At 32.0% G+C, this 15,170-nt stretch overlaps 1 protein-coding gene across 4 annotated transcripts in view; it reads left to right on the plus strand.

Moving 5' to 3' along the window:
- The window catches only part of LOC134537747 (sodium-independent sulfate anion transporter-like), a 46,372-nt gene extending 31,661 nt beyond the window's left edge, over positions 1-14,711 (plus strand). For all 4 annotated transcript variants that reach the window (XM_063378514.1, XM_063378515.1, XM_063378517.1 and 1 more), the window contains one exon: positions 4,501-14,711. In XM_063378514.1, coding sequence (XP_063234584.1) covers positions 4,501-4,700 — 200 coding nt within the window. In that variant the 3' untranslated portion in view covers positions 4,701-14,711. The remainder of the gene's footprint in view (positions 1-4,500) is intronic.
- The last annotated feature ends 459 nt before the right edge of the window (positions 14,712-15,170 follow it).

The raw sequence follows: 15,170 nt of genomic DNA on the forward strand, positions 1-15,170 counted from the left end.
TGATTAATATCATAATTTAATCTATTTTTTTACGTAACATTTTGTTACATAATTAAGGAGTTTTTTTCTATTGCCAGAATTTTTTAATTTCCCTTTTAATGAGGGAATGTCATGAAGACCTCACCAAAACTAGAGCCGAGTAGATATACCCATATAAGGATAATCTGCCAACAGCAGACTAAAAGAGCTGTCTCAGGTCTCTTTTTGAACATTATGTACCTGGCCATATTTAGGACATAAACGTAATGGCCTTGACAAGCTCAAACAGTCTGTAGCTCTCGCTTTGTAATTTTTCCTTTCTCTTAGACACTTCAGACAGTTACTAGTATGGCTGTTCTACCTTAGAGTTGTCACAAGACCCACCTTCAGATGAACTTCTGTCATCCTCTTAAAACTTCTGCTGTTTATTACTGTGATCTAATCTAGGGATGGGACGAATCCACATTTTGGTCGAATCCGAATTCTTGTTCGAATCCTCAGTGTTTGTCATCGAATCTCGAATCCCAGACCCACACTAAACTTCACCACATGTTATTAAAAAAATCACACATTTATTTTAAAAAATTACATAGGCCTATGTATTAAAAAAATCACATGTGTATTTATAAAATTATAAAATAAGTGCATAGTGTATACACCTGATATAAAATAGAGACAAATAACCTCAAAAACTACACACGTAAGTTTGCATCTGTCTAATTTTCTGTTAAATTAATCCTTCCTATGTTTTCAATAAAATACGTTTGTATAACAGACACCATTAAAAAAAAGTTACGTTTTTTTCTGCAATGTTATATTATTGAAGGTCGGAAATGATAGAGTAGTTATGCTAATTGACAAAATGCAGCGTAGTTTATCTTATGTTTGTGCCATTTCCGTTACCTTTATAATATAGTTTAGGTATACAATTTTCTAGAGCTGGACGAACCTCAGTTCTCTGGTTTCGAACGGAGCCGAACCGAACCTCATACAGAAATAATTGTTTTGAATTAAAATGAACCGATGACCAGCATTTTGGTCTTTAACTTAATGGTGAGAAAGAAAGGTTCTCCAGCCATATGTAAAATTAAAACATTATATAGCTTAGCTTATATATATACCAACTTTTAATTCGTGAATAAGTTACATCTAAATTTCAAAAGACTATATTCCTTTTTAAGTGTAACTAACCTTCATTTAAAAAAAAAATATTATAAAGATGACGAACATTCAGCATAAGGCCACATAACATATTTTTGTGGTAGACATAACCTAACATTTTAAATAAGTAAAACTTTTTAATAGGACACAAAAAAAAGACGAATGTGAATTAAGTTACCTATCTACATATTTTTGTGGTAGACATAACCTAACATTTTTAATAGGACATAAAAAAAAAGGCGAATGTGAATTAAGTTACCTATCTACATTACAAAACCCGCTGACTGCAGTTGCTGTTTTCTTGGAAGAATGCTGCTCGTTAGAAGAAACTTTAGACTTTTTTTTGGGGTGGTTCTGGGTCATCTGGGTCGTCATTATCTTTTCTCCATTTGGAAAACTTAAACGACGTAAGCCTGCTCATCGCAAATCACCTCAAGAACAATAATATTGTAAACGTCTCCCAAACGTAACGTAAAAAGTGTGGTTTAGAGATGCAAATATATATCGAATATATCGAACTATTCGATATTTTGTCTCGATATTATCGAAGCAAGTAAATAGTTTTGTAACTACGATATATTCAATCGATATTATAAGAGTATTCATATTCATGTGAATATTTTTTTTTGTATTTTTTTTTTCAATTTTAGTTTTTTAAAGTTGGCAACACTAACTGGAAAAACTCTACCTGTGAATATAACTTCTCTGGGAAGTGGGAACTACCGCTTTATGTGAAACACAAGGGGAAACCATTTCTTATGGTATGTTTCTGTCCTAAAGCCCCGATGCATCACTCCTGGGTCTTGGCCCCTGGGCTGGCCTATACTGTGCTCGTCTCCTGCTAGTGCTGTGCTGTGGTGTGCTGTGTAGTGTAATGTGAATTGTGTGTGCATCATGAGTGCCAGTAAAGTGTGGAAGTATATCATCGATCAGAAATGATGCTAAAATCATTTATTATAGCACCATCTGAATATGAGAAAGTTAGTTTCACTGTCCAAATTGACGTTGCCTTCATGTAAAACATCGATACTTACTTTAGTCAATCAAGAACAAGAATTTATTATTTTTGTAAATAACTGAATAAAACTGAGTAATACAGTATATTTGTGCATTTATTTTTGTAGTAGAAAAAATAGGTATCGTAAAATATTAACATCGATATATCGTAAAATCGATATTTTCTCCAAAATATTCATTGTGAATATTTGAATAGTTTTAAAAGTAATCGATATATTCATATTCAATATTTTCCTCCGATATTTGCATCTCTAGTGTGGTTATAGCAATTTGCGTCGGAAAAAATAAAACACGAGAAATAATGATGGCTGCCGCGACTACGCTAGTCAACTTAGTACCGTACTGTAAAATTTACTAGACCAGTACTTTTAATACACAAGATTAAATTAATATTTTCGTTACCTGACTGTTATAACCAAAAAGGCCAAAGAAAATAAATACATCCCAGTAATTTAAAATACGTAATTTATGTAATCATTTCCTACCGGATTTGTCTTGTGTTAACTTGATCACGTTAGTTTTGCCGAAATACGAGAGTTGGAGAGTTCTCGTACATGCGCATTAGTTTAACGTATGGGGTACGCAATGTTTGGTGATTTTACAACACTTCTCGTATACGCACTATAGTTAAAGGTATAATATACAATACCTTTGGCATTTGTACGATAGTTTATATTACGTAGTACGACAAATGCATACAAAATTCTCTAAGTAATCAAAAAACAAAGCGCGCCCATATGAAAAAAATGCTATGCGAGTTATGCAACGATTAATCATTTTTTTTTATTTTGTCTGCGCTTGAAACTGTTGAGGCGACGATTATGCGATAAAAGTCGGAATATTACAAGTAATGGAATATTACAAGTAATAGAATTTTGTTGAGCTGTTTTGTGAATGGTCTCAAATGGGGGTTAGAAAATTAGAAAAAAGTAATTTTTTTTAAACGAACGTTCGGTTTTTCGAATATATTTTAAGAGGTTTCGAACCGAACCGAACGTAAGGGTTCGGTTCGGTTCGAAATTTTCAAACTTCGCCCAGCACTACAATTATCAATTACTACCTAAAACTCTTAAAAACCCACCTCGAATCCCACCTCGAATCCCACCTCGAATCCCACCTCGGATCCTACGAATCCTCGAATCCATAGGATTCAGTATATTCGACGAATCCAAGATTCGAAAATCCCATCCCTAATCTAATCCATTATATGCTGTTAATTCTTTTCTTATTTTACTAATTTTTTTCCTTAAATCATTCAACCTCTTCCTCTTCTTTCAACAGCAGACTATAAAACTTCAGATTATTTAGGTTTTGATTGCTTAGGTTTCTTGTTATTTGTGTATTACCTATTTATTAAAATGAAAACTTACATTCACGAGGAGAAATTGTGTTTTAAATATTATTTACATTGCTTTGGTATAATGTTCACTTATTCCATACAGCCTAATCCTCAAACATTGAGTTACTGAATAATAGTAGGTTTTAATTTCCTGACAAAAAAGTTTCCATTATTAAATTATCCCAAAAATAATTTTACTCAAATTAAAACTTAAAAAATGTCTGAAAGACATTTGCCTTTATTTAGAAAAATATTTAATTTTGTTTATTTGTTTAGCAGTTTCCATGTTATATTTTGAACTTGTGTTTGAATTTGAACACGTTTTATAGTTGGATATTTAAAAATTAAATTGATAGAGACAAAAGTGTGATTAATAACAAGAAACATGCATTTGTGTTTTTACATTATGGCATAAAGTGATGTTATTTTGACAAGTTATTTTGTATAGTTACATAAATTTTAACCCAAATATTTACAATTTTTTATAAATGTTGTAAAATTCTTAAACATGTATAGCTACAAAAAGAAATGAGAATAAATTTTCCATAGAAGTATAGATATTGTAGAAGCACTTTTTAGTCAATAGTCAATTAGTCATTTTAGTCATTTTTATTTTAGTCATTTAGTCATTAGTCAATGTGTGTGTGCGGACACGCACACTCTCACACATGCACACACAGACAGCTGCACATGTACACTCACACACATGCACACGCACCAAAATTTGTCCAATTAAATTTTATTTTTCTGCATTGTAGTGTTCTACATACATGCTTAGTAGTTCATTACCAATTATTTTAGTTTATCTTATGAGTGCATCAGGAATCAATCAAAATGACACTATTTTCATGAATAAAGATAGTATTGGGAAAACAACACATGACACAGAAATCCCCGGTTTTAAAAATGAATCCATGAAACCTTGTCTCTAAACGGTGTTGAACTCGGAAAACCCCCCGATGGCCGGCAGCCGGCTGGAGCGCCGTGCGTGGTGTGTTCCCCAGCCCACGCGGAGCTGCAGGAGGAAGGCGACAGCAAGTGCTCCGCCGCGGCAGTGCTGTCCATGATGGAGCTGAAGGAGGTGTCCTCCGGCGACCCACCCCCGGGCCACCACCCCAGGCGGGGCGACGGCCACGGGGAGCACTGCACCTGCACCCCGCTGCTGGGGGGCTCCACCCCCCGGGCCGAGCTGCGCAGGATATGAGGCCCTCCGCAGCCCTGCCCGCACGCCGATGCGTGCTGCCGTTAACCGGACAGGTTTCCGCGCGAGGGGGAAGTCATTAGGCAAGTCACAAATTGATATGATTCGTCTTAAACCAGGAGCAAGTACTTTCCAAGAATCATCCAACCTTGAGATGTTCATTCATCTTATTTCCTGAATAACGTTCACAGGCATACATCGTTTAGTTTCGAAATGACAATGGTGCTTGGTGATTGTACGATGGACTAGCGGCGTGTCCTGACGCCAAAGAGTTTTGTGCAGCTGATATTTAAGGCACTAATTTTAACGATGGCCTGATATGATATGTACGTAAATATTGGTGGCGATTATGTTGAGAAATAGGAATATATTCCAAGTGATCATCGTAGTTATTATTTAATTTTCATTTGTGACTTACCTAATGAATTTTCTTCGTTATGTATTATTGAAAATTTGTCTTAGATAAAGTGTAGACCTTGTATTAATAGATTTTTGTAGACTGTAATAGTGTGACTATTTAAAATAACTAATAGTCTAAATCATTCTTTGAAATTAATTAAATTTTTTAACCACACAATGATTTCACAGGTGAAATAATTTTTTACAGAGTCTCATTTTCAACTTAAGGCAGGCCATAAAATTATGTACTACATTTTAACAAAGTCAAATCTTTAGTAATAAACTGCTATGTATTGTTATGTGCAAAAAAAAAAACTTCTGAAACTGTTAAAACCAATGTGAGGCAAGTTTTTTTTTGGTTGTATCTCATTATAACAAGCATTTAAAAAATTGTTTTTGCCTGCTTGGTACTATATTGTTTTTGTTTTGTCTCCAAGCTGTCTATATTTTAGAGTAAAAAATAAACAAAACAGGGTTTTCCTCCCATCATTTCCTGGTAGGGAAATAACATTCCGTAAGTGCGTGGAGTGCATCTTTGCCATTGAAACGACAGGGTTGCTAAAGGAGCGCGTCGCTGGCAAGCAAAGAGACTACACACTTGTTGGATGCCTCGCAGACGTCGCTCTCAGCGGTCCATTGCCTCTAGGCCTCCAACACACAGAGGCCAGGAATGCAAGACTGTCAAGTATTAACACTGTGTTCAAGGGTAACACCCCCGGACTGAGCCTCTGTGCTCTTGTTCAAGCGCAAGTATCCTAAATTTTAAGTAGACCGTAAAAAACTGACATTTTTGTAGTATGTATTTTCACGTAGCGTGTGCTAGCGGGAGTGAGATTTCCTGTTTGTGATTGTTGTCATAATATTCATTGTAATGCATCTTGAGCTCATTCCTGGGGCATGTATATTAAATAAGTGGTTATCATTTGTTCTAAGATGGCTCTATAACCAGGGGTGTATAAAAATCTTAATTACATTCTGGTCATCTATACTTACTACTAATTATACAGTATTGTATAATTAAAATTGTGTGTGTGGGCAGTAACATTAAAGTTTATAACCATCTTGCAATGTTAACAATATTGAACTGTTACCGTGCAATATTCTCAGCCTATGATAGTTTCTCATTACCACAGGTAAATTTTTGGTTTTCGTACATATTTTTTTACGAATGTAATTTATTTTCTAGGCTTTACAGAGTGCTTGTAAACATTGTTAAGTGAAAATTTTGGTAGTACAAAGTAACTTTCAATTAGTTTACCTTTCTAATGTAATTATACTAGTATTCAATGAAAAGTTTTATAAAATCAGGTAACATCTTTATTTTTAGAGTTGCTATGATAGTTTTTGCTGTTTATAACATTGACACAGCAGATACTTCAATGTAGGTATCAGTATTCTACAAGTACGGAACGTTAATGCTGTTGTGTGTGTTTTTAAAGCAGTCTTGGAAAGTTCATGTTGATATACTTAATGGTGTCTTTTCACTCGGTCAAATAAAAGGCATAATTTAATTAAATACCGTATTTACTCGCATATATGTCGCCATCGCAGATAGGTCGCACCCATAATTTGAGGTCTTGAATTTGGTATTTAAGATTCCCCCCATATAGGTCGCACCGGTAATTCATTACCGCGCAGTGCACGGAGAAAGGTCATTGTACTCTATCAGCTGCTGTTACGGCGCGCCTGCTGGCTCTTTTGTTCACTGAGCTGCGCATGCGCAGTATAACTCACTCAACGCTCCACCCAGACTCGTGACCTCCCATCAGCAGCCAGCCAATAGATGCGAGCTTAGCGGAAAAAAATATAAGCTCCACCTCCCGTGTACCAGTTTTGTCCAGTTCTAATACCAGTTTATTGGTATACGCACCAGTTTTCTCGCTGCCGTGATGTGTTCAAGTTTACGTCCGTCTTGATGTCTTGATACCAATAATTAATTAATTATGATCCCCAGAAATAAATTGTTAGTTTAAAAAATATGCGTCAACTGTACAATACTTCCGAAATTATAAAATACGTATAAAACAGTTACCAAGATTCCGCTCATTTTATCTTGTGAAGTTTGTCTCGTAGCAGTATTTCGGCTAAGTTGTGACATAAATACAGTATCAGAACTTAACAATCGGCCACGTTTATACATTCGTGAGTTTACGTTTTTCCCTAGTGCATTTTAGATTGTCTCCTGCTATAATTACTCGGACTTTTACACGCCTAGGCTTAAATTATTACATGTTTAGAAATAAAAGCAACTTTTCATGTTATAAAATATGTATATTTTGCGATTTAAAATGTTCATTGCCGACTATAAATGTTACGTTTTTCATGATGTTTTCAGTGTTTTTAGGCCTACTAGCTAATTTTATCTACTCTTATTAAAGTACCCACGGTATTTTCTGGTTGTTTATGGTTGTTACGTGACGTAAATAGCGGGATGGATTCGATTTTTGAGTCGTAATTTGCGTGAAAGTATTGTATTTGACTAAATGGGAATTAAACAGGACCTGAAGAATATAGTGCAAATAACGGGAAAACGTAAATAACGGTTACGTAAATAAGGGGTTTCGCTGTATGTGTACATTGTAAATAAATTTGCCTTTACCTATATAAACTTCTTCGCATTTTAAAGCAAAATATTGCAAAAAAAATTCCTCAAAAATTTTAAAAAATTTTTTCTTGACATATAGGTCGCACTTCATTTTTTCCCCATCAAATATGGTAAAATTGCCGCGACCTATATGCGAGTAAATACGGTATAAGAAAAACCAATCACAGGTCCCTTGTATACCCATTTTATTTTCCATGCTTTAAGGTTATGATATTCCATAATGAAGATAGTTTCTTTTATGGTAAAAAAAAAAACACTGTTTCAAAATGCTGTATTTTAAACACCAAGGGAGACTAGTTAAAGCAGATAACTGGTGAAAATTTGGGAGTTTTTCGTTACTTGAAAGATTAAATGTAGGATTGTGCTAGTGCTCATAAATTTTCTTTGATGCAGTAATGCTTTATTAATTAGTAGTGAAGTTACATTCCACATAAACTTAAGAAAGTATGTATAGCATTTTTTTTTATGGAGTTGACATTTAGTTTTGTGAAGTGGTTATTTTAGTTCATGAATTTCTCTGAAAAGTTTCTCAAGAGCTTTTACGTACAATTTTACATTTCCTCCACATTTTTACTCAAGATTTTTTGCGTTCTTGAAATCAGTGATAGGTTTATGTTTTCTAGATTTCAGATTAGCCATTTAATGTTCTTGTGTTCTCATGTATGGAAATTTATATTTTCCTGGCTTTTTTTTCTCTGCAGACAGTAACTTCAATTTCAACCTTATACCAATAAAGTTTTTTTTTTATTTATTTATTTTTTTTTTTAGATCTACATCATTTGAGAAAATAAACTGATTTATCATTTCGTCAAGATTTTTTTATCAATGCCTTCTGCCCATAGATACTATTCTCAGTTCAACATGCACATGAACAGGAAGAAAAAAAAAACATTGACAGAAAGTAGGGAAACAGAAATACAATGAAGGGTGGTATTTCAAGTTTATTTCTTTATGCCGTACGTTTGGCACAATTTTTGGAATAGTTGCATAATTATAACACCTTTTTTATACTTTTTTATGCAGTTAACAAATCTTGCCATTTTGTTTGGTACAATATGTATGGTATGTTCTTCCTTGGTTTTGAGTCCATGTCACAAACATGCAGACTTCTTAGTAATGAAGGCTTTAGGAACGAACCCAATAAATGGGTGGGTACTGTGATAATGACTCGGATAAGTAAGTGAAATTAAATTGATATGTATATGCACATACTTATTATTGTAATTTTTTTTAATTATGTGTATTTTCTGAAATAATAGTTTATCCAAAAGTGTACTTATTTATTTTATTATTTTTTATTATTTTAATTTTCCATTATTTCTTTATATTTTGTTACTTTAAGTGGTTTTAAAATTAATATTAAATCACTTTAAAAAATTATTTTATGCAAACTTTTTTTATGGTTTGTGTGGTTTCTTTATCATGTACCTATATCTTTTTTTGAATTTTTTTTTTCTTTTCTTGTAAGCAATTTATCCTCAAAGAATTGCTTTACATTAAGATATGACCTTTGATTGTTCCTTTCAATAACTTTGTGTTTATTGTTTAGTACATAGCAACATTTCAAACTTGAGATGCAGATGGGTGCTTAACAAGTACAAACTGTACTTTAAAAATATTATCATTTAATCATTTAGGACGTAGAAAATCAATTAAGTTGTATTATTCAGATAACTGGTATTATTTAGATATCTTGTATGCTATCCAAGTACAAAAACCATGCAGATTTGTTTGCATTTATTTGGCCACTGTTATTTTAAGTGAAGGAGAGGGGATGTATGTTAATATTTAGCATTATTTAAAAAATTAAATGTCTATAAATATAGTGTCATGTGTGCCAAACATCATTTTATAAATATTTTGATCAATCTTTTTGGTAGTAGGCAGGAAATTATTATACTATAAATGAAATCTCTTGTTATCCTGTTATTCCTAATCTAGTGGTCAGCATTTTTAACGGGATATAGTTAAAACATTTTTATTGAATCCAAAATAATGTAATTTATTGAACTTAAATTAGACATAAATATAATCTAATAAATCATTCTTAATACACGAAGGTGTAAATGACTTCTTAAGATTTTAAGGAAAGTTTTCTGTCTTAGCTTATGAAAACTATTTATACTATACTCAAGGTATATATACACTTTCTGTTTCTGGAAAGTCAAATAAATCAGGCAAAAGTCAGGGAAGGTGGAATTGGTCAGGGAAAGTCAGAGAAATCCAGGAGAAGTCATGAAAATTCCATAGTGATAGAAGTTTTTGGGGGGAAATGTCTGGCATCACCCTAACTGTGAGTTTTTTTTAGGTTGTGTTTTCGTGCATAGTCATACACAAAGATTTGTTAGATATAAAAAGAAAGAACTTAAATTACTAGGCCAGCTATGGGAATGATGAAAGCAGAATTTTTCATTTCTTTCAGAAATAATTCAAATGGTTAAAATACGAAGAGGGGAAAAAAAAGTAAAATAATTTGAAATTTTTTGTAGAGATAGTTAAGAGAACAGTCTGGAAAATTTTATTTTAGAAATACTATGTTATTTGATATTTTATATTCAAAACTGCAAGATAACCTGTTGGCAGACTAGGACATAAAAATGCTTTTTATTCGCACTGTAAAATGGTGTAATGCAAGTTTCTGTTTGAAATTTAAAAAAAAAGTGTTGAGAAAATTAAGCTTGCTGTTGGGATGGTGAACCGTGGACGCTGGGTATTATTTATTTTGTGTAGAAAATTATAGAAAAATTGTAAGTTATTTTAAAAGAAAAAAATAGTCAAGGAAATCGAAATTATTGTCAGGGAAAGTTAGGGAAATTTTATTTAAGATTTGTGTGGCCATCCTGTTCATACATATTGTAGACTGCTCTCTTTAATTCTGCACTCCATGGTCCCACACATTTTGTAATCCTACACTGGCAGAGCAGCTCATGTTCATATATATATATATATATTTTTTGTGGTGGATTCGACTATGTTTGTTGACCATGGAAGCAAAGTGACATCAAAGACTTTTTTAAACAATAAATCTCTTATGTATTAGTAGGGACAAGATTATATGGTTTAAATTTTAGGCTAATTTAGTTTTATAAACACATGAGATTTCAATGTTATTTTTAATTTTTATAAATTCTGTTTATGTGTAATATAGCATAATGTTCAGTATGACACTTACTGATTTTGATAAAATATATTTCACTTTTACAATATATTTTTTCGTAAGCATAACTATTCGAAACAATAAAAATAAATTGGCAAGTATTTGAGTGTTTGTAAATTTACAAAATTTATAATTTGAATGTGAGTTACTAATTCAGTCTAAGACACAAAAAGAATTGGAAAAAAAAAATTCTTATCTTTTTAGTACCTGCCTTTTGGTACAAACTTCCTCCTAAAAAAAATTACATTTATTGAATTAACTATTCAAAAGATTATGTCTTTGTGATTAGAGTTAATTTTTGGTTATGAATGCTGATTAATTTCATGATTTTAGTTTCATTCTGGTACTTTATAGTGTATTAACTTACATTTCGGTTTTACATGTTGTATTGACACGTTTTTTAAAGTTTTATTTTGGTTTTATCACATTTCACCATTTAATCTTGTCCCTATGTATTTGTTCTTTCCATGGAGTAGCTTTTTACAGCTTGTTTTCTTTGGTGAATTGATGTTGGACAATTCATGGTGATGGTCCCGAACAGGCTGTATTAAAGAGCTTTTACTGTATAATCATAATGAGTCTCTTCAAAAATTAGAAAATGGTCATTTTTAGAACTAATGCTCGGTAAACCATGTAACAAGCCAGATATTTTAATTAAACGTCAAAAATTAAAGTCAGTGCTGAAATGGGTCAGATACTATGTTGAGGGCGTTATGAGTGTAAATATGTACGTACTTACTAGTTTTAAAGTCTATGAATTATGGCAGTGTCTGTCTTGATAAAGTTGTGCAGAAAAATAGCTTTGTTCTGGAGAAAGGTACATAAAAGTTGCAAGTCAAGGTGAGTTCACCGGACTTGATTTGGTTATGTGTAGAATTTTGGCTGTGGATCCTGCTGTCTGTACAACACAGTTGTAGGATTGTGTATTAACCATGACTGAGATTTGTGTATACAGAGTGTAGGGTGTGTGTGTGTTACCTTAAAATGTGTTAGAATGTTACCAGAAAATGTGTTAGAAAGTTGTTATTGATGAATCTGCTAGACAGGTTCCCGTTTTTCATTTCTGTGTGTGTTTTAGGTGTATTTTTGTGTGCGTACACAAGAGATATGCGTACACAAGAGGTAGCTAATTCAATAAAGCACGTGTGTTTGTTCAGTGGTATCCATTTTAATATTTTTCACATAATTACGATCTAGATGTGATTGCAGTAAGCAAGTGTGTTATTGTGTTATTGATTCAGTTGAATTTTTTTTGAAGAAGAGTTGTTAGTTAAATAAATTTTAAACTACTGTAATTCTTGTGGTTCAAAGGTTTGTTGTAAAGTGATAAGTTTTTTATTTAGAAAAATTAATTTAGCAATTTAATTGCAATTTCAATTTAGCTTGTAATGTTAGTACAAGCTTTTGTTGAACAGTAATATTTTTTTACTTCATAATTTTAGTGATGTGAAGAAAAATTATGTACAAATGTGAGGTATTTGAATAGTACATTTGAAGTTCATGTACATGTGTATTATAATATAGATAAAGTTATCATTGCAAATTTAAGCATAACATATGTTTAAGTAAACTAACATCTGATGATTTACTAAACTATTCACCCTACGATGGTTACAATGAGAAAAATTGTATTGTGATTGGTGACTATGATGCAATGTATAAGTAGCAACATAATTTACTGCAATGTCCGACTACATTCCGTCTTTTTGACAATGAAAGAATTTTTTTATTTTACACACTGGTTTTAGTTTCATAGTGTTATCGATGAGTACTATACTGCCTGGTTAGAATGAATTTTTTTAAAGGAAAGGGACTTTGTGATTTAAATATCAGACAGTGTGTGTTTATTAGTCAGTATATACCTGTGTGTTTTAATGAGGAATGAGATTGCCGAAGCTTTGTTTGAATATTACTGTGCTTTATCAAAATGAAATTGAAACAAAATTTATTGGATTTCCATGAAAATTTTAGGAAAATGGAAATTTTTTATTAAGTATCACTTCTTAATGATAATTGTTTACAGATTTATAAAATATTCCTTGTACATTTTGAATATTAAAAAAAAAGTTTTTTTTATTCAATTCAATATCATGCTTTATTTCTGAGTATATATGACATTCAACATTTAAAATTGGAATTAATTGCTAAACATTTGGTTGTTTTAAGTCTTATTGTTAGAGAAGAATAATTTTACTGTTAACTAGTTTAATTATTCCATTCTTGCTATTATATTTGGTTTTGCAGGGGTAAGTAAAGATTTTTAATAGAGCAAGTTTTCTTTTAAGAATCACTCTGATATCTAAATTAGTGTTAAGTTCCAACTATTATATCTTGTATCTGGCCTTCAATTCAAATTTATTTAACCAAAAATTGTGTCAATAACCTGCTAAAGATAATTTCAGCAAGACTGGATTAAACACAAAAAGAATATTTCTTTAAATTAAGCATAGCTTATGGAAGCTAACAAAATGTAGTGTAATCATATTATGACCTAAAAGGTACAGTTAGTTTCGAAAAGAGAAAAAAAAACCCGCAGGTTTAAGGATTGACAAATCAGTAAGGCGTCTGATCAATGTTGTTGTATATGTAACGGTTTAATAAGCCAAAGTCATTAATGCAGTCAAATTGGCGGTTGCTTTATCTTACGGAATCACGATTTTTTTTTAAGTAAAACGTTGCCTATGTCCATCTGAAATGATGTAGCTTTATAACAGTGAAAGAAATTTTAATATCAGTCCAGTGGTTTTGGAATTTACTTCTTACAAATAAAAAGTCACATTCTTTCTTAATAATATTAGTATAGACTAACTTAACAAACTTCGGTTTGGGCACTAGAATACTGATTTAAGTCAAATTTTTAGATCACTGCAATATTGATACTGTTACCAAATACGTGCATGACCCTAATAGCTAAATTTAATAGTAAAGGTGTTATTTGAGCACGCTTCGTAGACTGAAGAAGCCAAAGCACGTTTTGTCTGCTAATTGATCGATGTTTACTTCATGCTGTTTTGTCATGGTTACATGTGTATCAATACTTACAGGACCCTGGTGTAACTGCTGTAATTGTAAATACAATTCTGGTGCCATCATCAATTGCCCAAGCTAGACACAAAGCCGAATTAAAAATTTTAATCCCAGCATAAATTTGTTATTCATTATAACGGTGCACTAGTATAGACCAGTTGTGTTTTTTCGGAAAGTAGTTTGTACATTCTAGTATTTTGTAGTAAGTATTTTATTAAACGGAGAAGTCCATTAAATTGTACAGTTAAGTGAATGTTAAGATGTTGATAAAAAAAATTGTTGTATTTTTTTAATACATATCATAGTTGTAGGTTTGACTGTTTTGTATTTTTTGCCGAGAGAATTACTTATAATATTTGTTGTGAATGCTGAAAATTTGTGTAAAGGTTTTTTCGAGTTTATACATGCAGCACACGTGTTCATTCTTTGAGACATTTGTATATTGAATTAATATTGTTACAAACATCCGGACTCATGCATCTTTAGATATAATTAAACGTTATTTAAAAAAATTAGAAATGAATGCATGAAAGTTGTAACTTTGATCTCGTGTATGAATTTCAATCTTAGAATTTCACCTATTTGTTTTTGTCTTCCGTGTTTAGAGTGTTATTTTGTTAGAATGCTGTTCGTATCTATGGTAACTTCCTTCATATTTGAGCTGTGCCTAGCTGTCTTTTCTTGTAGCTGCTAGACAACATACTCAAAATAAAATATGTGAACGAGTCTTTCATACTCGGGAGTGATGTGTAATCGTCTAACCTGGGTAACGTGCATATTCATGTGTTCTCATGTTCATGTTGCAAATAAACTTTTTGACAGGGAATTTTGCTAAAATTCATTAAGCAGTTAATACTTGAAAGTTATACTTGTATTGCATTACTAAAATATTAGCCTGAAACATTTTAAAACCATTATGATATCACTAAGTATATGTTTGTATATGTTTTTTAATTGACTAAAATCAGTCTGTAAATAATTAATACAAACAAACCTCAAACTTATTGAGCTGATTAAACATTATTATTATTATATCATAATGTTGTTATAAAAAGTAAAAATATTTTTCCAGTGACAAGACTCAAACCACGTCCCTTGAGATTAACAAGGGCGCAATTTACCTTTGTGCTTTCAAGCCCGTTTACATATTGCAAGGAGACTGTGTATTATAATCATTGTAATGTCAGTTTTCTTAGGTATTTCAAAACTTGATTACTTTTTACAATGATTATTTTAGTTTACCAAATATATTCCGGCGTATTCACCATCATAAAGTTTAATTTGG

The sequence above is a fragment of the Bacillus rossius genome, chromosome 12, assembly GCF_032445375.1.
Source record: "Bacillus rossius redtenbacheri isolate Brsri chromosome 12, Brsri_v3, whole genome shotgun sequence".
Classification (NCBI taxonomy): Eukaryota; Metazoa; Arthropoda; class Insecta; order Phasmatodea; family Bacillidae; genus Bacillus; species Bacillus rossius.